Source organism: Camelus dromedarius, chromosome 3 (assembly GCF_036321535.1).
Source record: "Camelus dromedarius isolate mCamDro1 chromosome 3, mCamDro1.pat, whole genome shotgun sequence".
In the NCBI taxonomy this organism is placed as follows: domain Eukaryota; kingdom Metazoa; phylum Chordata; class Mammalia; order Artiodactyla; family Camelidae; genus Camelus; species Camelus dromedarius.
The window spans coordinates 109,598,400-109,622,516 of record NC_087438.1 but is presented as its reverse complement, the minus strand read 5'-3'; the positions used below and the strand labels follow the sequence as shown (position 1 = coordinate 109,622,516).

Genomic DNA, 24,117 nt, shown 5'->3' with positions numbered 1-24,117 from the left:
CTGGTATTTAGGTAAATGCGAATCTTGACCATTTTAACTTTAAAAACCCTCTCCCTCTTCCCCCTCATCACTCTTAGCCCAGAAGACTGATTTTACGAAGTCAGTCGATCACTTTTTCCCTGAAGTAAACCACTTTAGATGTCATGAATCACGAAGCAGTGACATTTTATTAGTCCACGTCCACTTGTTAAGGCCTATTCACAGTGTCATTAGTCATCGTTATAAGGCTGAAAAGGAAATGAACTTTCAAAGTCTGTGGTCACGCAACACCAGGTATTAGCTTTAGACTGAAGACAAGTATTTGAAGGAATCACCATATAGTGAGAACATATGCTACCAAAGGACTTTCTCTCAAATGCCTGTACTTACTTATCTCAGGGAACAGAAAGAACTATTGCTGAGCCAAAATGGCAGCCAAGTAACTATCTTTCAAAGCTCTAAAAGAAGTCTATGGAGTGAAACATCTAGGCCTTTTCAAAGACGGTAAGCTGATAAAGAAGTTTCCCACATTTTATAAGAATCACTAGAGTACTCACCCAGGCCTCTCTCCTGGGGTTTCAGATCCAGTGAGTCTGTGGTGAGGCCTGGGAATCTGTATTTTCAATAAGAACCTCAAGTGATTCTTATCAGAGAAGTTTGGCAAATACGGGGATAAGATGCCTGAATGTCATGGTCAGATACTTCATCTTCTTGCAGTACACACCTCTTTTTCCTTCATAATAGAGTAAGGCAACAAAATATTTAGCTAATGAGTTTTTAAAATCATAACACAAGGGGGAAGAATAGAGCTCAGTGGTAAAATGTGTGCTTAGTATGCACGAAGTCCTGGATTGAATCCCCAGTACTTCCATTAAATAAATAAATAAATAAACCTACTCACCTCCTCACTGCAAAAAAACAAAAAAAAATTTTAAATAAATCAAATATTTACTAAAATCGTAAGACAAATCTGAACTTACCAGAGGGTACAGGAAGGGCAGAGCTTTTTCAGCAGAAATGTACATAAGGAGACCAATGAATTACAGGCCCATTCACATAAAATTGGTTAAGTTTATTTTTGCTTAAAGGCAACACTGGACTTTGCTCCTTCATTTAGGAAGACAGGATTAAGCTCTTCACTCTCTCTCTCTATACTACAACTACTGAAATGGATTTAAAGACAAAAATCCATTTTATTTACATCTGAATTTCATTATGAAGTGTTATGTATCAGCTAAGAAGTCAATATTCTTATGAAACGAAAAAAATCAAATTTCACTTGACCTTGAGTCACAGAGCAGGAAAGATCACCAAGAGGTTTTAAGCAAATGGTCTTGCTCTTCACTCATTGCATCTCTTCCACCAATTCTGGGCCCTCCCAGCATTATTTACTCACGTTATTCCCACAAGAAAATGCTTATGATTAACTACTGTGGGCTACATCTTCTGAGTTTTGATTTCCCTCTGCATCTATGCATGTATCAGAATATAATTATACAAGATTCAGCTTTAAAATATTTCAATCAAAAATCATAACTCATTTGAATTTCTGAAGTAGGTGTGGTTGCCAGCATCAATTATAGATGAGTTAAGATTTTAACTTAACCAGAATAATTTTCTGCAGTAGGGCAGAGGTTAAGTGACAAAGTGGAATTTAGATTTCTTTAAAAATTCTAATTGTTGAAAAATTATAAGACACAGCTAACTTCCCCCATAATGATTCAGCCCCTTCCCCTCTATTTGTAGAGTAGCAGTTCCTAAATCTTGAGATTAAATGTTCTTAGATAAATAATCCTTCTTATATGTAGGTTTAGGAGATTGAGAAAATTCTGCTTTGACATTACCATCTTTGATTACAAAACTGCTGAAGTTAGGAGTAACTGCTGCATTAACTCCAATCACCACATGACTTTACTGTGGTGTCGGAAAGGGGCAAGAGAGCTTCATTATAAACAGTTATCTCTTTCTAGAAAAAGTGTGTGAAGGTATAGTACTAAAAAATCTCTTACCTTTGCACAGTGCTTCATGCTTCCCAAAGCATCTTCACTTACATTAACTTAATTTGATGTGGAACAAGTATATGAAACTGGAGATGATGCTTCAGGATATAATAATAAAGGGTGGACAAACACATCTGAGTCACCTGAGCCTTTGAAGGCCTTTTATAATTCAACAGACTTTCCATGTAATTGGAAGGTTAACTTATAAGAAACCTTTATGGATGAGGCACCTGGCCTGGCACATCATAAAGAAAGATTTTTTAAGTCTACGTGTGATCCTTTATATATATTTCATTTGGGATGACCAATACTTCATTTAAAAAATCAGCTATGTTCTTCTTTAGTTTTATTATGATTAAAGAACCACACGCTATGTACCACCTTGATATCCATTATTTAATAATTATCAGCAATAGGTTTCATGATCTCAATCACATTACAGAACAAGTAACAATAAAACAATAAAATTATGACCATTTACAGAAGACTAACAGCACATAGAAAGCTATTATCAGCATTCTCACTGGTAAACACAGTCCTAAGGAGTTAGATATCAAAGATTATTGTTAGATAAAGAACTTGGCATCACTATTGGAACACATTTTCTAAAACTAAGAATATTAAAGATCTTACCTACATACAAATTGGATCTGAATTCCACATTGTGGTCTCTCACTGCCATATCTTGTGCTTCTAAGAGAACCTTAAACAAGGAAAAGAAAGACATGTATATGGCAGACCATGAATTAAAACAGAATTAAATTTCTCATTTCTTGTTATCTCTGTAACATGACTGCTACTCACATGCCTCCCTTTTATAGTTAATTTTAAAAAGAGAGTATCAGATGGTAACGATGCTAAGGAGAAGGAATACAGTGAGCTTTCCCTCCTCAGACAAGACCTGCAAGTGCAAGGAACACAGTCCATCCTAATCAGTTGTAAATGGAACATGTCGGCTGAAAGGAGGAGGTGACAGCACTTGCAGCAGCACCCTTGCTAATGAACACTGTATCTTTGAGTCAAAAGCTTGCCAAAACGTTCAAGAAGCTCAAGAGGTAAATCTTAATGAAAATTCTTAAACTTTGGATCCAAAATAACCATTAACAACATCAGACAAGTAGAGAAAATCATACTTCAAAATTTCCTTTAAGAATTATTAAATGTATACTCCATAGATATTTTGAATTAAGTTAACTTCCTCTGGAACACATTTTTTAAATAGGACAATTGTTGCCAGAAAGAACAGAAATCAGATCTTTCACTCCTTTAAAGACGAGAATGTGCTACAAAGCTGAGTACAAAACAGACACTCAGTCATTGCACTCTGAATGGAATTAAATATAGGTGTTACAATAGAGCCTCTTGGAAGTCTGAATCCAACAATCTCAACCATTCAACTACAAAACTAAAAATTAAAAAAACACTGAAAACATAACATCTGACTTGAGATTTTAGTTAACTGAAAATTAACTGAAGTATAAAACATAATGCTGATATCCCCAGATAGCCTCAACCATGCCTTTTGAAATAAGAACGCTCATGCACCTACAATAAGTCAGCACAAATACCATGAGTACATTTGCACCTAGTAAATCAGCTACATTTAGAGCGAGAAGGGTCTTTAGAGATAATCTAATCCAATCCCACCCAGTCTACAAATGAGAAAAATGGAACTAGACAAGGGTCTTGCCCATGGTCACAACAGAAATTGTCACAGAAAACAATCAATTCCCCTGAGTTCCAGTCCAGTGTCCTTTCCACTCAGTTAGTTACAAAATCACTCAGTCACAGAACTGACCCAAAAAAAACTTCTAAAAAATTTATCAAGCCCCCAATCATTAAAAATAAGATGTATCACTTCATAGACTGACCACAAAATAGAAATTGCCATCTGATGCAAATAAAAGCATCTCAGGAAAAAAATTACTTAAAGCATACAACAGTCCTGGGGTATGAGAACATTAATAAAACTGAGTACCCTAAATCTGTGTTATATAAACTATGCATTTACACCAAGAAATTCAGGGAATTCAGGACTTAGGCCAAGCTTACTAACATCTGCAAGACAGCTATGCGCTCCCTCCCCATCAATCTTAGTTTACCTCTTTAATTATTTGGGCCCCTTTTTTGTCACTGAATTCCAATTGAGCCAGAGCCTGGTCAATGGACATTCCTCGTATCTAGAATTAATGAGTAACAAACAAGAGAAAATAAATTAGTTTATAAAGTCAGTGTTCCCTTTTCAATGAAAAGAACCTTACATAATCCAAATAATTTCTAAAAATAGCTAACTAGTTACATGTTACTTATTCCTCAATAAGATGGGGAAAACCTTTTTCATTAAGTATAAAAATAGCTAACTAAATGCAGGCAAAAGGGAAGAAAACAAGTTTGAAAAGGGATGCCACCACTCTAAGTCAAAATCAGACTTAAACATTTTAACAATAAAACCTGGATTATAATGGTTTCAGTGATAATAAAAAAGAGAGCAGACATAACAGAGAAAGACTACAGGTTGGCAAGGACCACACTAGGCATTTGAGATATCTCCTTCTATAGAATAAATATATTACATGTATATTTGCTGCTTTTGTATTCTCTCATATATAAATTTCATTTTCCAAGGGAAAAACTTAAAAAAAGGCAATAGTTTTGAAATAGGTTGAATTTGCTTCCTGGATTCTTTAACCGTAGCCAAGTTTTTGATACCTTTGTTCTAAATATCTATGGATCCAACATGGCTTAGTTTACCCAAAGGTAAAAATTAAGCAAAACCACTCATCTCTGAGCTATCCTTTTTGGATTACCAACCAAATGTCTGAAAATGCAATTATATTCCTCAATTTCTCGGGAAATCAGGACAGGTTTTTTTTGCTTTTCCAAATCCTGGGATAAAATCTGTGGCTCCTTTGCCTAAGTGTAGGCATTTTAGCTTACCAATTTTGCCAAATACCACATCTTGTCTTTGCTGTACTTTATCTGTCTTCGACAATGGTAGATTTCCTTAAAACGGGAAGAGAACAAAAAAACAAGTTTATCAAAATGACAGTAACACACTGTTAATAAAGTTTTTAGTTTCTATGCCTAGTGAAAATGCTGCCATAAGAAATTAAAAACTATTAAGAATTTGGAAAGTTACATTTTTCCAAAGTCTCACCATATTATAAAGGTTACTAAGGGAGAAACAACTATAAAATGGCTAGTGGGTGCCAATATTTGCAACATTGCTATTCTGAGGCACAGTAAAAGATTTAAATGAAAGTATTTTTGAAAACATTTACCTGGCTAAAAGAACAAAAGAAAAGGTACATTAAGAAAAAAGTCCCTTGTTAGGAGAACAATGGTGAAATGGACAAAATAACTATTTTCATAAGAAAATCAATATTCTACGTGTTTGGTCAAGAGCATAGGTTCTAGAATCAGACTACGTGGGTTTGAATCCCAGCTCTACCATTTACCAGCTACAAAACCCAAGCTATTCAACCTCTCTCTGCCTAAGTTTCTTCTTTAAAATGAAGATAACAGTACCAAACATATAAAACTCTAAAAAGGATTAAATGAAGTAACCTATGTAAATAAAGTACTTCACAGTGGGTAAGATTTTAGTAAATGTTAGTTCCTATTACCTTCTATTTATAGTAGTAGGTATATCCTATTGAATCTTTTAATCAATCATCCATTAAACAATTTATAGTTCATCAAGCACTTCTCAAGCCCATTATTTCATATGATCTAACTCTGTGAGTTGGGAGAGAAAACATTTTATAAACCTTTTACAAAATGAAAATCAGAGAAATCAAATAATTTGTCCAAGATTGCAAAGTTACAAGACAAAGCTAGCGCCACCCAAGGAAGTATGTGAAGGGCCTAATACAATTTCTGGCCAGTGTATCTTTAAAGTTCCCCCTTGGGACTCTAAAACCCACATTCTTCCCACTACTACAGCATACTGACACTTAAAAAAAAATTAGAAAACATTTTTCAAGGCAAATAATAGCAGAAAAAACTCAGAATTTTCTAATATTCTGACTCCTGCCGGAAATTTTCAAATGCCCTTAGAAGCAACAGAGTTTTCTCAAGTGGCCATACTTTTAATATGTAGCAGATTTCATTTCAGCTGCAATAGAAGCTGACAGGCTGAAAACTGTAGCAATAGCCTAATTACATTTTCAGCAATAAAGTGTCCTGGGGAGCAGGGAGAGGAAAGAAGAACCGTCATGACTGATAATATTAATCTGCAAAAATTAATTCACTCAACAAAATCTTTTATATAGAAAACTTTCAACTCCTGGTTTGTCACAGTGGGGTATCTTTAAATCCGAATTGTACATGATTATCCTCAAATTGTTTTCTAATGTTTTCCCCCCTTTAACGGAGGCACTGGGGATTGAACCAGGACCTCATGCAAGCCAAGCATGCATTCTACCACTGAACTATACCCTCTACTCACTATCCTCAAATTTTGTAAAAAAGATACTGTAATCCTGACAAAACACTGAGAAAAAAGAAAGAACTGTTTACAAAAAAAGGGGAGAGTTATTCAATCATCCTCTTCAAAAACTAGAGCTTAACACATACTTTGGGCAGATACAATGACTAAGGGCACTTTCTAAAGATAAACTGAAGTCTCAGTAAATAAATCTACCACGGGAAATAAATAAAGTGGCAAGGTTAGAGGTCAGAAGGCCTGGTTAAATATCACTGCTATTAATGAACCTACATGGCAAAATTAAGTAAAGTTACATTACAATGTAACGTGTAAAACAGTTATTCAAATGAGGTAAAAGTAAGTCTAAATTATGAAATGTCTAAACCAGTAACTTTTAAACAAGTTAATTTATTTTTAACTGCACATAATAACACAAGTAACAAAAAAAAAGTCATCTAACTAAAGCTCTAGAGTCTCATGGGATCCACATTAGTGACTCATAAGGATTACTCATTATCAGTATGTCAATTAATCCACAAATTAAAAACATGCCTCTTATAGAAATGACAGTTCAAATAGTTTTGATACAGTCTCAGGACGCTTTCAATTTATTTAACATAGCCTTCTTCAAAGATACCATAAAGTAAAACCCAATTTAACAAGTTTTGACTATTACAAAGAAAGCCTTTTCATTTCTCTCTGGCTCACTTTCTTCACCATGATGAAGCCACTTGTGAGATAAAGTCCACATATGAATTTACACTGTGGAAACTGGTGCTAGCTAAACTAGGAAGATAGTCTTAAAAATAACAGGACTAATCTAAATTGGTGACATTCATTTTAACTTACCGCTATCAGATTTACACAATGCTCCATTCACCATGATTTGTTTAACAGCATATTCTAAATGATGAAGATCAGAATGAGGTAGAGTGATAAACACTACCTGGCCCTCTTTTAAACAAGAGATAAAACTGGTTTTTTCAATGTCTGCAGCTAGCAGACTGGAACGCCTAGGGGCCGCTGCACATAATGGCACAGTGTATAAACTGTGTGGCTAAGTGAGCAAATTACTCCCTGCTAATAAACAAGGTATTTAAGAAGGGCATTAATATTTCAGTCATAACAGTCATGTATAACTGACACATCAGTATCAATTTACCAAATACTATTTAAAGTCAGAAAATGTTAATGTATTTTCCAAGTCTTAATTTGTCCCAAAAAAGGATTATTCCTTCAAACAAAAATCTGTGCAAAACAGAGAAATTGGGTTTCTCCAAAGTGCCTACATAAAATCAAACCAAATGTCTTCATACAGGCACTAAGGAGTATATAAGATGCAAAAAGGTTAACCAAAATGTTCCAGTAAATTACAGTATATAACAAATGATCCAATCAGCACTGTTCTTCATTTGCTACAGTTAAATAGATGATCTACTGCTAACTAAATGAATTTTGCTATTTGGGATGTAGCCTGAAGTATGTTTGTTTTAACATCCAAAAAGACTAGTACTACAAAATAAAAAATTTTGCTTTTAGATTCTAGACCTGACAGATACTGTTATGATTTCTTAGTTTCCAATTAATACCTAAGTCCAAGGAGCTCAAGACAGAAGAAAGCTCATTAATTACAGAAAATATTTTATTTATGATATTTGTAAAAAGGTGTAACTTTTTCTAAATTTTGGCTAATTACAAAAGGGAGTCAACACTTAACAGCACCAATTCTGGGACAAATCAAACTTCTAAGATCTTATGGCATAAAAAAGTATGAAAATTTAAGTTTATTTGTTTTCAGATGGCTTCACAGATGAATCCTACCAAACATTTAAAGAAGAGTTAACACTTATCCTGAAACTATTCCAAAAAATTGCAGAGGAAGGAACACTTCCAAACTCATTCTATGAAGCCATCTTCACTGTGATACCAAAATCAGATAAAGCTAACACAAAGAAGAAATTTACAGGCCAATATCACTTATGAATATAGATGCAAAAATTCTCAACAAAATACTAGCAAATGGACTCCAACAACACATTAAAAGGATCATACACCATGATCAAGTGGGATTTATCCTAGGCATGCAAAAATTTTTCAATATCAGCAAATAAATCAATGTGATAAACCACATTAACAAATTGAAGAATAAAAACCATATGATCATCAATAGATGTAGAAAAAGCTTTTGCTAAAATTCAACATTCGTTTATGATAAAACCTCTCTAGAAAGTGGGCACAGACAGAATATACCTCAACATAATAAAGCCATATATGACAAACCCACAGCTAACGTCCTACTTAATGGGTAAAAGCTGAAAGCATTTCCTTTAAGCAGGAGCAAGACAAGGATGTCCACTCTTGCCACTTTTATTCAACGTACTTTGGGAAGTCCTAGCCATGGCAATCAGAGAAGAAAAAGAAATAAAAGGAATCCAAATTGGAAATGAAAAAGTAACTGTCACCGTTTGCAGATGGCATAATGCTGCACATAGAAAACTCTCAAGAAGCGACCAGAAAACTACTAGAATTCATCAACAAATTTAGTAAAGTTGCAGGATACAAAATTAATATACACAATTCAGCTGTATTTCTAGCAATGAAATAGCAGAAAAAGAAATGAAGGAAACAATACCATTTACCACTGCACCGAAAAGAATAAGATACCTAGGAATAAATCCACCTGAGGAGGCCAAAGACCTGTTCTCTGAAAACTATAAGACAGTTATGAAAGAAACTGAAAACAAGGGGAGAGGGTATAGCTCAAGCGGTAGAGTGCATGCTTAGCATGCATGAGGTCCTGGGTTCAATCCCCAGGACCTCCCCTAAAAATACATAAACGTAATTACTTCTTCCCCCAAAATAAAAAAAAATTAAAAATAATAAATAAGAAACTGAAGACGACATAAACAAATGGAAAGATATACCATGTTCTTGGATTAGAAGAATCAATATTGTTAAAATGGCCATACTACCCCAAGGCAATATACCAATTCAATGCAATCCCTATCAAATCACCAATGGCAGTTTTTAAAGAGCTGGAACCAAAAAATGTTAAAATTTGTAGGGAAACACAAAATATAGTCAAATAGCCAAAACAATCTTGAAAAAAGAAAAATAGAGCTGGGGGAATTATGCTCCCTGACTTCAGGCTATACTACAAAGTTTACATTAATCAAAAGAGTACTGTACTGACACAAAAATAGACCACAGATCAATGGAACAGGAAAGAATGTCAGGAAATAAACTCACACACTAATGGTCAATTAATCTACAACAAAGGAGGTAAGAATATACAATAGAAAAAAGACAGTCTCTTCAATAAGTGGTGCTGGGAAAAGTGGACAGCTACCTGTAAGAGGTTGTAATTAGAACATTTCTAACACGATATACAAAAATAAACTCAAAATGGATTGAAGACAGATAATATAAAACTCCTAGAGGAAGACACAGGCAGAATACTCTCAGACATAAATCACAGCAATATATTTTTTTGAACCAGCTCCTGGAGTAATGGAAATAAAAGCAGAAACAAAACGGATCTAATTAAACTTAAAAGCTTCTGCACAGCTAAGGATACCATCAACAAAACGAAAAGACAACTTACAGAGTAGGAGAAAATATTTGTAAATAATGCAAGCGACAAGGGGCTAATTTCCAAAATATACAAACAGCTCATACAACTTAATATCAAAAAACAAGCAACCCAATCAAAAAATGGGCAGAAGACCTAAATAGACATCTCTCCAAAGAAGACATACAGATGGCCAACAAGCATGTGAAAAGATGCTCAACGTCACTAATTGTTAAGAGAAATGCAAATCAAATCTACAATGAGATATCACCTCACACCAGTCAGAATGGCCATCATTAAAAAGTCCACAAATGAAAAATGCTGGAGAAGGTATGGAGAAAAAGGAACCCTCCTATACTGTTGGTGGGAATGTAAATTGGTGCAGCCACAATGGAGGACAGCATGGAGGTTCCTTAAAAAACTAAAAATAGACTTACCATATGATCCAGCAATCCCACTCCTCGGCATATACCCACAGAAAAATATAATTCAAAAAGACACATCCACCCCATGTTCACAGCAGCACTATTTACAAAAGCCAAGACATGGAAACAACCCAAATGTCCATCAACAGATTACTGGATAAAGAAGATGTGATATATATATATACACACACACACACATACACATATACATATATATATAAAATGGAATACTACTCAGCCATAAAAATAAAATAAAATAATGCCATTTGCAGCAACATGGATGAACCTGGAGATTATCATTCTAAGCGAAGTAAGACAGACAGAGAAAGAAAAATGCCATATTATATTGCTTATATGTGGAATCTAAAAAAAGAACACAAAGGAACTTACCTACAAAACAGAAACAGACTCACAGACATAGAGAACAAACTCATGGTTACCCGGGGTAATACAGGAAGTGGGAGGGGACAAATTGGGAATTTGAAAATTGCACCTCTTGGGGAGTGATGGAAATGTTAGCTATCTTGATTGTGGTGGTGGTTTCATTGGTATATAAACATCTATCAAAATTCATCAAATTGTACATTTGAAATATGTGCCGTTTACTGTACAGTAACTGTACCACAATAAAGGTGTTAAGAAAAAATATTTGTTTAAACTATTAGAATCTCTTTTTCTTCTTAGTTTCCAAACACCTGGGAGGTCTGTAAATTAGAAAATTAACTCCCTTAAATAAGAAAAAAAAGAAAAAAACCCCATAAAACTATGTTAATTCAGACTAATATCTAGACAGCAATTGAATTTTAATGAAATGCATGCCATCAAGTACATAGAAAACCTAGCAAATGACATTACTTAGATGATACTGTCTAGTAGCGTTAAATTCCAAAGGCCATTAAAAGAAGTTTGCTGAACTGATTTATAATTAACCCAATCGTTCTATTTCTAAAGTACTTATCACGGTCTATTTTCTTAAGGATTCAAATGTTCCCATCCTGTTTATGCTATTATTACTTATTTAAACTTTTTAACCAATGTGTATGCATCCCAGAGAAAATTTACATTAGGCTAGAAATGAGTCTTTTATCTCACACTAGAGCAATCTCTAGCAGTGTGGAGAACATAAAAGGATTCTGAGCAGCTAAAGATAAAACTCAAGAAAAAAAAGATATCTCTGGAAGGAATCTAATGATTAAATTCAAACCTCAGCTTCAAATTTTTGTGAAATACAAAAGAAAAGAAAGAAAAATCCCACAACCAAGAGTGTCTATGTTAAAATATAAAATACTGAAAAACCATATATATGATTTAAATACTGGCCAATGGTTTAAAGCCACTCTTGTCAACTTCTCATGCTCCATTATCAAGAATCCATTATCAAGCCTCTGGGAGTCAAAAAAATCAAACTCAATCCCAAGCTATTAGCTTAGTTTTAGAGTTAAGGTCCCTATCCAGGAGGTTATGTCAAAGGCAAGCAAATAAGTCAAAGATGATCTTTTTAAACTACCAAAATGATAAATCTAGAACATTTTCTGTATCAATTAAAGGATCAAGTAAATTGCTATATAATTCTTTCTTTTTTCAACATGGAAAAATAAACCATTGCTTTATTGAGTGAGGGTAAGAGCACTTTATCAAAACCAAGGGATTATTTCTCCCCACAAACTTACAGCTGGTCTCCGAGGTTCTCCAGGCAATTGTGGAGGATAAACAATTTTATTCTTCTTCTCCCATTTTCGAGATATTTCAAGAGACGTACTTGTGTGGATATGTGATTGGGGTAAAATGTTGTGAGCTGAAAGAAACCTGTAAAACAATGGATACTCAGAATCTTTTCCAGAGCTTACTTATCTTTCTGAGCAACATGACCTCCGTTTTGATGGGAAACTATTTAAGGATCACAAGTGGAAACTTTCTACATGTATTCATTAACAGAGACACTATTACATAAAAAACCACAAAGAGCTAGTTTCTTGAAGGCTAAGAAGAGTGAAAAGTTAGTAATTCACGTAAGTCAAATAATAAACAGGTATTAACTCAAGATCTCTTGCCCAAACTGGACAATAAAATTTAGTTTTTAGAGATTTTCCCTATATATATATATATATATATATATATATATAAATATATACATAGTTATATTTATATTTATATATATACACACACACACTCACACATTTTTAATTGCGGTATAGTTGATACATAATATTACATAAAATTTAAGTGTACAACATAGTGATTCATAATTTTTAAAGGTTACATTCCATTTGAGAGAGCCCAGAAATAAACCCACACACCTACAGTCAATTAATATTTGACAAAGGAGGCAAGAATGGACAATGGAGAAAAGACAGTCTCTTCAATAAGCGGTGCTGTGAAAGCTGGACAGCTGCATGTAAATCAATGAAATTAGAACACTCTCTTACACCATACACACAAAGAAAAACTCAAAATGGCTCAAAGACTTAAACATAAGACAGGACACCATAAATCTAGAAGAGAACATAGGCAAAACATTCTCTAACATAAATCTTTTTTTTTTTTTTTTTTTGCCAGTGGGGAGGTAATTAGGTTTATTCATTTATTTATTTACTGGAGGGACTGGGGACTGAACCCAAGACCGCGTGCATGCTAAGCATGCACTCTACCACTGAGCTATACCCTCCCCTCTAATATAAATCTTAGCAATGTTTTCCTAGGTCAGTCTATGAATACAATAGAAATAAAAGCAAAAATTTCTTAATGGGACCAAATTAAACTTAAACGCTTTTGCACAGCAAAGGAACTATAAACAAAATGAAAAGACAACTCACGGATGGGAGAAAATATCTGCAAATGATGCAACTGACAACGGTTTAATTTCCAGAATATACAAACAGCTTGTACAACTCAGTAAAAAAAAAAGTGAACAACCCAATCGAAAAATGGGCAGAAGACCTACACAGATATTTTTCCAGTGAAGACATACAGATGGCCAACAGGCACAAGAAAAGATGCTTAATATCACTAATTATCAGAGAAATGAAAATCAAAACTACAATGAGGTATCACCTCAAACCAGTCAGAATGGCAATCGTTAAAAAGTCCACAAATAATAAATGCTGGAGAGGGTGTGGAGAAAAGAGAACCCTCTTACAATGTTGGTAGGAATGTAATCTGGTGCAGCCGCTATGGAAAACAGTATAGAGATTACTTTAAAAACCAAAAAAAAGAGTTACCATATGACCCAGTAATCCTACTCCTGGGCATATATTAGAGAAAACTCTAACTCAAAAAGATGCATGCACTCCAATGATCACAGCAGCACTATTTACAGTAGCCAAGACATGGAGGCAACCTAAATGTCCATCAACACATGAATGGATAAAGAAGTTGTAGTAGCAGGGGATGGTATAGATCAGTGGTAGAGTACATGCCTAACATGCACAAGGTCCTGGGTTCAATCACCAGCACCTCCATTAAAAAAATAATAATAATTAGATAAACCTAATAACCTCCACCTCCCCCCCACAAAAGAAGTTGTAGTATATATACACAATGGACTACTACTCAGCCATAAAAAATGAAATGCCTTTTGCAGCAACATGGATGGACCTGGAGATCATCATACTAAATAAAGTATGTCAGAAAGAGAAAGGCACAATATGATATTACTTATATATGGAATCTAAAAAAAAGACACAAAGGAACTTATTTATAAAACAGAAAGAGACTCACAGACATAGAAAACAAACTTATAATTACCAAAGGGGAAGAAGGAAAGGGATAAATTAGGAGTTTGGGATTTGCAAATACAAACTACTGTATATAAAATAAACTAGGTCCTACTGTATAGACAGGGAACTATTTTCAATATCCTGTAATAACCTATAATGAAAAAGAATACATATGTATAAATGTATAATTGAATCACTATGCTGCCCACCAGAAACTAATGCAACAATGTAAATCAACTATACTTCAACTAAAAATTTTAAAAAATGAAAACAAAAATAAAAAAAAGAAAAAAACAACTACTTCCCCCCACTGCCTTAGTACTTTGTTCTTGCCACTCATGTAGCAATGAGTTGGACTACTCCTTTACTATAGTTAGTTGGGTGTAGAAAAATGAGTTCCCGTAGTAAGTATATAGATTTCAGCACCTTGAGGGCAAGTATGGCATCCTTGGTACTCGAGCACCAAGGACAGTATTTGGTACATAGATACCGAGTAAATATTTAACCCAGACTTAAATATTCGAAGTTGTTGTATACTGGCAGATTCTCACACAATATATGCAACTAGCTTATATACTTGGCAAAGCCTTTGTTTTTAATCCTCAAATCATTCAGGCTAAAGAATTTTAAAAATCTTTTCTTCTTCTAGTGGCTCATTTCTCCTACTCTACACCTCAAGCTCACTGATGAATGCCATCAAAATACCTGACAAAATCCTTTGCCATCCACATTTAGGTTCCACTATTCTAACTGAAAAGCACAAAACTAGAATACATGATATTAGAGGGCAGAATTTCCTAATAAAACCATAAGCCAGGTGATGAGGGCAGAGACTATGGAGTCAAATAGACCTGGTCTAAATCCTAACTCTAATACTAGGTGAACAGCCTTGGGGAAGTCACATAACTTTCTAGATCTGTTTTGTCATCAGTAAATGGAGCAATAATAATTACCTCATAGGCTTTCTCAGAAGCTCAGATGAGATATTGTAAGTTAAATACTTAATCTGACACATATTATGGCTCAATAAATTTTAGAATGAGAAGAACAACACCTACTTTATTCTGTTAGTGGTGGATAAATAATTACTGTACACCACCCTACAGAACCTAGCACATGATAAACACTGATAGCTAGTATTAATTTTAAACAGGACTTCTGAGCAGTTCATCTTTCCTGTTGTCCAAAAATAAACACTGTGAACTGTAAACTTCATATTACACAATTTTAAACCATCTCATGTTTATAATCATGATCATTTGTTTCTATGAAGTTGTACTTTGTTGATGCACTAAGTTTGTCAACTCCTGGAACCTCAGTTTCTTTATCTATGAGAAAGGGAATTTGAGTACTTCATCTCCAGGGTCTCTCAGAACCTTAATCCTATATCTAATTTCAAGGTTGACAACATGATTACAGAAATAAGAATGCCTTGGCTTTTATTTAATTCTTCTTCAATGAAACCACTACTATACTGAACAGTCTGAAAGACTGCTTGAGGGTGAGGTCGATGCTTTCTGTATCCCCCATTTCTAACACAGTGTCTTACACTCCTCAAATCCTCAATACACATTCAGTAAATTAAATACAATGCTTAATAAATTAAATACATTATGACTGAATAATGATAAAGCTTTCTGAATACTTGTAATTCTTTCAGGGCTCAAATGCTTCATAAAATGTATTATCAAGCAAATACTAAACAACTGTAATCTAGTTAAATTAAAATATCATTCCAAATGAGGTACTTAATTCAGACCTGTATTGAAGCAAAAAGTTTTGAGGTGCCCTCTCCTGGCCAACTGTGGGAATAACACTGAATTAAAGCAGGAACCGATCCTAAGGTCCAATTGAAAATAGAACTAATTCAAAACTTAAGGCTTTTATGAGAACTTTTTATGTAAGAAAGCCCATGAAGAGTCACTAGAGAAAACAAATTCAAGAAAAGGAATCTGGCAGAATTAACCTATGATAGCATGGGTTATTGCTAGGATCCATTTCCTTCTGTAAAACTATTTTCTAACAAATATTAAATTTTAAGTCTGCCTAGAACTCTAGCTTACTGTTAGCATTCTAAAGAATGAAAATAAGTTAAAATCTTTAAAAAAAAAACAGCAAGTAAACAAAAACAAAAACACTGAAAAGCAACAAGGATCAACTTTTATCATTTTGAAATTCAAGTATCACTACTGATATTTACTTCCTTCCATTTACTAGAAAACCCAAACCCCTTTAGCTTCTATCACTGTAAACTAAGTGAAGGAAGGCAGGCATGAACCAACACTCCAGAGTGCTTGTACACAACACATACACACAGGTACCCAGAGTACAGTGAGACTGCCAGAGCTCAAGAAGAAAGTAGACGGTATTCTGGAATTAGCACATGAATTCTCTTTCTCTCATTATTCTGCTGTTTACTATCTACCAATACTTGAGGATTAAGTTTAAGTACCACTTTTCAAATCCTGCCCATACTCATTAGGCACTAAAGAGAAGCAAATACAAGCCAAATTTTAGGATTAAGAGTTAACTCAGTGCCTAAGGCAGAGTATCTGAAACTTTCTAAAGTTAAAATCTGATAGAATACTTCCTCTTTGTTACTCAAAGTTCATTCTGAAATTTAGTACAAGGTATACCCAAATCCCAAGTGAAGATAATACTGGCCTCAGGCTCAATCTTAAGAAAATCATGTTCTTAGATGCATCAAGGTAAAAAAATTCTTTGTTCCATATTTACTTCCGACAACATTAAATTAATCCCACACTTGAGACTGAATAAAAGAACATCCTCCCTCTTGCCTCAATTAAAATCTAAAATAAAAGGCTGAAGTGATGTGTACAGTCTCATAACGCAATATAGTTTTACTTTGCAAAAGTCAAGGACAATCCAACAAGGAAACAAAACTTTAGCAAACAAAAAAAGTGAAATCCCAGCAACTTTGGGCCACGATAAGCTCAGAGTTTTTCAATCTCTGCACTACTGACATTTTAGGCAGGTCATTTCTTGTTGTAAGGTTTGTCCTGTGCCTTCCTCATAGGATGTTTGGTAGTGTCCCCCACCTCTACCCACTAGGTGCCAGTAGCACCTCCTGCCTGAGTTGTAACAACCAAAAATGTCTCCAGACATTGCCAAATGTCACCTGGGGCAAGGTATACGGCAAAATTACTCCCAACTGGAAGTCACTATTAACTAAAGTAGCAGCTAAAAAAATTGAAAACAAAAAACAGCTAATTTTTGCAGACTACTGAGCATGACCTCTCTGTTCCAAAAGGCTGCTGTTACCATGCTATACACATGTGGATGGTTAATAAGCCAGATTTTCTCACTCCGTAAATCAAAGATGACTAAATGCCTAAATTTTACATTCTTATTCATAAACCCCAAGCGGGCCTTTAAGGCTGCCTGGCAGTCCTAATATATTTCCCTAGTCCATTTATTCTCCTAGCCTGTGCAGACAAACTTCGTATCTCTTCTTGCTACTCACAGCCCCCATATCTCCTCTGTCATCCTCAATCTCAGCTGACAATCACGCCTACTCACTGAGAAAACTGAAGAAACAGAAGAGAAATTCCACAAGCTCCCATCACCTAATCTATATACCTGCATTCATGTTCATAAATATTTACTACCTTCTCTTGTTACTATGCCTGCACCATCTATGCCCTAGCTTGGACCAATCCCATCCCTTGCTCCCTAGATCCAATTCCTTCCCACCTACTCAAGGGGACTGCTCCAGCAATTCTTTCTTCCCCCTTTTAAATCATCCATTTTTTTGTTCTCTATTGGACTGCTCCCATTAGCAAACAAATATACTCTAATACCTCCCAACTTAAACCGTCCCCTGACCAAATTCCTCTAGCTACTGCTGAACTCCTTGAATGAGTTACCTAAACTCCCTATGCCTAATTCTAGCCCCACCCCCATTCATCCTTCACCCTCTCCAGTCAGGCTCTTTTGCGTACATCACTCCACCAAAACTCCTTTATCAAGGTCACCAAGATATCTGTGCTGTAAAATCCAATGGTGAACTCTCAGTCCTCATCTGAGAATGATCTAAATATCTCTGGCAAAAGGGGTCTGACCACCCAACAATTCCAATGCTGGGAGAGGTTCCTCACACCACCAACAAGCAACGCTCCAACACCAGCTAGGTGTCCTACAATTGAACTCAATTCTAACACTACCTACCTAGAGACAGCATCAGATTCCACGAGTTAATGGCCCAGTCACACAAGACCACCCTCCAATTCAGACGCCAACGGCAAGCCCAAGTTGTTACCTGTGCTTCAGAACTACTGGCTATAAATCAAGAGGTTCTCATGACCCCCTCCTAGGGTTTAATTAACTTGCTAGAGCAGGCCATAGAACTCGGGAAACCTATTTATGCACTAGATTACCAATTTATTAAAAAAGATATTAAAAGATATGAATCAGCAGCAAGAAGAGACACACAGGGCAAGGTCCCGAACATAGGCTTCTGTCCTCTTGAAACCTGGGGCCCAGCACAGTGGCACACTGAAATGTAGTGGTTCCCCAACTCAGAAGCTCTCCAAACCCTCTCCTTTTGGGTCTTCAGGGAGGCTTCATTACATAGGCATAATTAACTCACTCACTGGCCATTGGTGACTGATTCAACCTCCAGCCCTTCTCCCCTCCGTGGAAAAGTTCCACCCCTCTATTCATGGTTGGTTCCCCTGGCAACCAGTCCCTAATCTTAGCCGCTTCCCAAAAGTCACCTAATTAACAAAAGCCCCGTTGTGGTGGAAAGCGGCTTGTTAAGAATAACAAGACAGCTATTTCACTTTTATGGCTCCGAATCCATTTCAGGAACTGAGGACAAGAGACCAAATATGACAAAAGATGCTCCCATTACCTTTATGGCTCAGGAAATTCCAAGGGTTTTGGGAGCTGTGAGCCAGAATCACAAAGACTAAATATATATGAGAAATATTCTCATAAATCACAATATCACATCTGGTCACGTGCTCTTCCTTGAAACACTTTCTTTATTTGGGTTCTAGGACACCACACACTCTGGGTTTTCCTCTCTACATACATCTCCAGTCTCCTTCTGTCCTCCTACCTGGATCTGTGAATGTTGGCTGTCACAGTAGGAATCAATCCTTGGACTCCTGTGCTTTCTATCTATACTCACACTCATGGTGAAGTCAACCACTCTCCTGGCTTTAAACACTGTTCATACACTGATGACTACCAAATTCACATGCCTCCTCTGAACTCCAAACCCAAAAATCCAATTGCCTCCTCACTTCTCCACTGTTATGTTACTGGATCTCCCAAACTTCACAAGCCCCAAACTGAGCTCCTGACATTCTCCCCAAAAGCTGCTCCTCTGGAAGTCTTCCTATCTCAGTCAACAGTAACTCCATCCTTCAGTTGCTCAGGTCATAAACCCTGATATCACCCTTCTTTCTCACACCCCATATCCAATCCATCAATAAGAACTGTCAGCTGTCACTGATATACTGCCAAAATCCAACCACTTACCCACCTTCAAAGCCACCTAATTCAAGCCACCAAAATCTCTAACCAGAAATATCCAATGGTCTTTGCTTCTATCCTGTTCTCCATCCCCGCTCTGGTCTAGTCTCAGCACAGAAAGAACCACTCAGACAAAAGTCAGATCACAGCACTCCTACACACAAAATCCAGCTATGCTTTCCCATCTCACTCAGAATAAAAATCAAAGCACTTACAATGACCCACAAAGCTCTACATGAGCTCCTAGTCCTTTTTCTGATCTCATCTCCTACTACCACCTCCGTCCTCTCACTCCCTGCTTTCAACCATACAAGGTATGTTCCTTCCTCGGGACTCTGCACTCATGGTCCATCTAACAAGAATGCAGTCGCTCAGATGCTGGCCTAGTTTGACAGCACACTCCCTTATTTCCTTCAAATCTTTACCCAAATGCTATCTTCTTTGTGAGGCCTTTCCTATCCAAAACTGCAACCTCCCTCTCACGTACACGTACTTCCTATTTCCATTCTCTGCTTTCATTTTCCTCCTAAGCAGTTGTCACTATCTAACACACTCTGTATTTTACTTATTTTGCCTATTATTTGCCTCACCAGAGTGTACTCGCCATGAGGAGAGGGATTATTATGTTTGTTGTTCACTACAAAATTCCCGGTGTTAGAACAGTACCTGGCACAAAGAAGGCACTAAATACGTATTTGTAGAATGAATTCAAAAATACAGAGAACAGTCAGGTAATATAAACATGGTAAGAGAGCTGGGTATAAATAAGTAGGCAAAACTATAACATCTGGTTAGAAAATGAGGAAAACTGAAGAATATATGGCCCATCTAAACAGTGGTACACTCTTCTGCTCTAGAAAATTGTTGCCATGCCTTGCAGTGCATAACAGAATCTAGAAACCTAGGTTTTGATGAGAAGGCCACCAGTTTTTAAATGTTGATTTAAAAGGAAGTTTTTAAATACTGTATAACCCAAGCAAAACACACCTTTTGGCTTGACTTATCAAATAGATCTCCAATCTGTAACCTCCTAGGGTAAGCTACCAGAGCCCCAAAGCAACTACTTAAAGAAGTCTCATTCTTCCCTGCCCCCATGTTATTCTTCTTTTTCATGACATAGCGCATGTATGTGCATGTATATACATATATAAATATCTGCATGTTTATATATTTGGGGGTGTTTGGCCTACTATAGAGAGGGATGAGAACAAATAAAAAACAAAGTCACAATTCTCAGAACAATTTTTAACAAAGAATTTGAGAATAAATCAAAAAGTTTATAAATATATTCTCGATCAACTTCCTACTTCACAGACTTAACATCTTCCCTCAGAGAAGCTAGTGTGAGCCCCTGACGTCAATAATCAATTGAAAATAAAGCATTAACCCTTTCAGATCACTATGGTATCATTCATAGTAATAACAGTCATATTCTAATGAGTAACTCATTGCATGGGCAAACAGAGCTTCTGAAGGCCTTATTTTAACTTAAGGAATAATTAGAATTAAGAAAAATAAAAAAAATAGAATAAATAAATGAATTTGGATAATCAGCACAAGCTACTCTATTACATAATGGTAGAAATCTGTACCCATGCTAAATTTGCCATTAGGATTCCTTCTTGGTACTAGAGCGGAAAAAAAAATCTCAATTCCTGGCAATATTTGAGACTACAACTTGCCATCTGTCAGGATGACTTATACTTTACCAACTTATACCTACTGACCAACTAATAAGGATAGAGTACTCTGGTGTCTTTTTCCTGACACCACTTCTGACACCAATGAGTAGGGGGTTTTCTATACCAACAATCAATTCTCTAACACTAACTCGGTATCCAACAATTGAATTCAATTCTAACCATCTACCTGAAGGTCAGCTTCAGATCCCATAAGTTAAAGGGTGCAGTCCCACAAGACTGCCCCCACTTCAGAAGCCAGACACAAAAGGGGTGTCAAGATTACCCACATTTCTGCCTGGCTGACTACAGATCTAGCTCTCATGGTCCCCACCCCCAACCCCAAGTTCAATAATTTGCTACAAGAGCTCACAGACCTCAAGGAAATACTTTTCCTATGTTTATTATAAAGGATTCAACTCAGGAACAGCCAAATGGAAGTGATGCATAGGACAAGGCATGGTGGGGAGGGCACAGAGCGTCTATGCCCTTTCCAGGCACACCACCTTCCAAACACATCAATGTGTTCACCAGCCCAGAAGCTCTCAGAACCTTGTACCTTGCTCCAGTTTTTGTAACCTGATTCCCAGCTCTTTTCCAACCTCTTTGTTCCAAAAGGGGCTCATTATGATCAACAAAAGACACTCCTATCACTCAGAAAATTCCAATGATTTTAGGAGCTCTGTGCCAGGAACCAAAGACAAAGACCAAATATATTTCTTATTATACTACAGATGCTATACTAGGTGATGAGAAGGCAAAGAAACATAAAACGTATTTCTAGCCCTCGGGTGATTTGAAATTCAGAGAGAGAATTAACCATAAATGTGTCACAGGCATTAGAATGTCAGAAGTAACAGGAGGGCTATAGTAACTGGGATGGCTTTAAGGAGCTGGAACTTGAGCTGCATGTTGAAGAAAGTGCAGGCTTCCACATTCAGAAACCTGGTAAAAGAGCACTCCAGGCTGCAGACACAGCAGAAGTAACAGTGTGATTCACAGGGCATCTTGCTGAAATAAAGATTTGAAGATGAGGTACAAGATGTCTTGTGAGGGAGACTGCAGTGGACTGAATGGTGGCCTCAAAGATATGTTCACATCCTCTTCCCCAGAACCTGTGAATAATACCTTCTACAGCAAAGGAGGTAATTAAGTTAGGGATGCTGAGATAAGGAGCTTATCCTGGATTACCTTGTTCAGTCCTAAATGTAATCCCATGTATTTTAATGAGAGAGATGCAGACAAAGTTTTGAAGCAGACAAACGGAGGGAACTGTAAGGTGAAGACAAGCCAGAAGTTGGAAGAGGCAAGGAATAGATTCTCCCCTACAGCTTCCAGAGAGAATGGGCCTGCTGATTTTGGACTTCTGGCCTCCAGAAATACAAGAGGATAAATTTCCATTGTTTTAAGCCACCCAATTTGAGGTAATTTGTTATAGCAGCCTTAAGAAATTAATACAGAAACTTTTCAGATACAAACCAGATCAACCAGATACAAACTCTAATGCAAAGAGGAGTCTTGAGAGTCCTTTGAAAGGAATAAAATGTCACATAAACAAGAGACTCACTAAATGAACATAAATATTATGGAACTGAAAATGTCCATCTATAAGGTCTCCTCATTTTAGGAAATGGCCATTTTAGGGCTTACTGACAAGCTACAACTAATAGTCAATTTTTCTTTTTCAAAAGTAAATGTCAGTATATACTGGATTTCTATCTAAATTTATTTAACTAAAACATTAAAATAAAAGATCACTAAACTGTACCATTTTGATCATGGTGTGTAGTTCTTGCAGACTGTCTTTACTTTTAGGAAACATAGTTTGAAGTGATTAGGAATAAAGTACCATAATGTGTACAACTCACTTTCAAATGACTCAGGGGAAAAAAGCGTGTATATTTATAGAAACAGTTAAAGTCATGTTATCAACTGATGAGTCCAGATGAAGGATTCTTTCAATTTTCCTGTAGGATTGAAATTTTCAAAATAAATCGAGGGAAGTGTTTCACCCATTAACACAAAGAGCACTGCCTGACATATTTTCCAACATACTTTACACCATTAATCATTATTGTGTAGTTATGTTTTTTATTATTATTATTATGTGTATTATTACTTATGTTTAGTTATGCTGTCCCAGTGCAAAGTTTTCTAGATTAAGGATTATGAAATTACAAGCCAAACTATGAATGTCATATGCATTTTTTCTGGGAACACGTTTTGTGATCTTTGTCATAATTTCAAAGGGGTCTGTGAGACAAATTTAAAAACCACTGTCCTAAAACAACCTCTAAGACTTAATTAAAGGAGTACAAATCAATGTGGTTGTCAAATCTGGTCATGGCAATCAGAACACTGAAAGCATAAATGCATAAAAACCAGAGATAATTTCTACCCTTTACTTTGGAAAAGTCCCTTAAGAGTGACTCAATTAAATAAAAAAGTAACCTAACGTATGTTTCAGTTTACCTTCCTGCGAATCGTCCTATAAAAGTAGGGCTGACAGATGAAATACGTAATCTCATCTAGGGGTGCTGAGTAGCTACTGACTGGTTTCAGCATAAAATGACTCCTCTCAAAAAACTTCATGGCAGTAGCATCTCCATCACCACACCTCCACAGTGCCAGGCACTATAATAGACATTTTATGTACTAGTCTCTTAATTCTCACAATCACCCTTGAAGTTGAATATTATTAAATATCATTTCTTGAGGTGAGGAAACTGGGCCTCAGAGAAGTTAAGCAAATGGCCTAAGGCCACACACAACACATGACCCTGACAGGGACCTAAAATCCAGCTCTGTCACCTGCA

General features: G+C 36.1%; 1 protein-coding gene across 3 annotated transcripts in view; it reads right to left on the bottom strand.

Moving 5' to 3' along the window:
* MRPL22 (mitochondrial ribosomal protein L22) overlaps nt 1-24,117 on the bottom strand; it is a 30,110-nt gene that overhangs the window by 3,484 nt on the left and 2,509 nt on the right. Inside the window, exons 3-7 of one of the 3 annotated variants that reach the window (XR_010380406.1) lie at nt 12,075-12,210; nt 4,917-4,982; nt 4,082-4,159; nt 2,613-2,682; nt 537-712 (exon numbers count right to left, since the gene is read on the bottom strand). Coding sequence is in view for 2 of the 3 variants with exons in the window: in XM_010987256.3 (XP_010985558.2) it covers nt 2,613-2,682; nt 4,082-4,159; nt 4,917-4,982; nt 12,075-12,210 (350 nt within the window). In the remaining variant the exon portion in view is untranslated. The remainder of the gene's footprint in view (nt 1-536; nt 713-2,612; nt 2,683-4,081; nt 4,160-4,916; nt 4,983-12,074; nt 12,211-24,117) is intronic. The other 2 variants (XM_010987256.3, XM_010987257.3) reach the window with 2 other exon arrangements.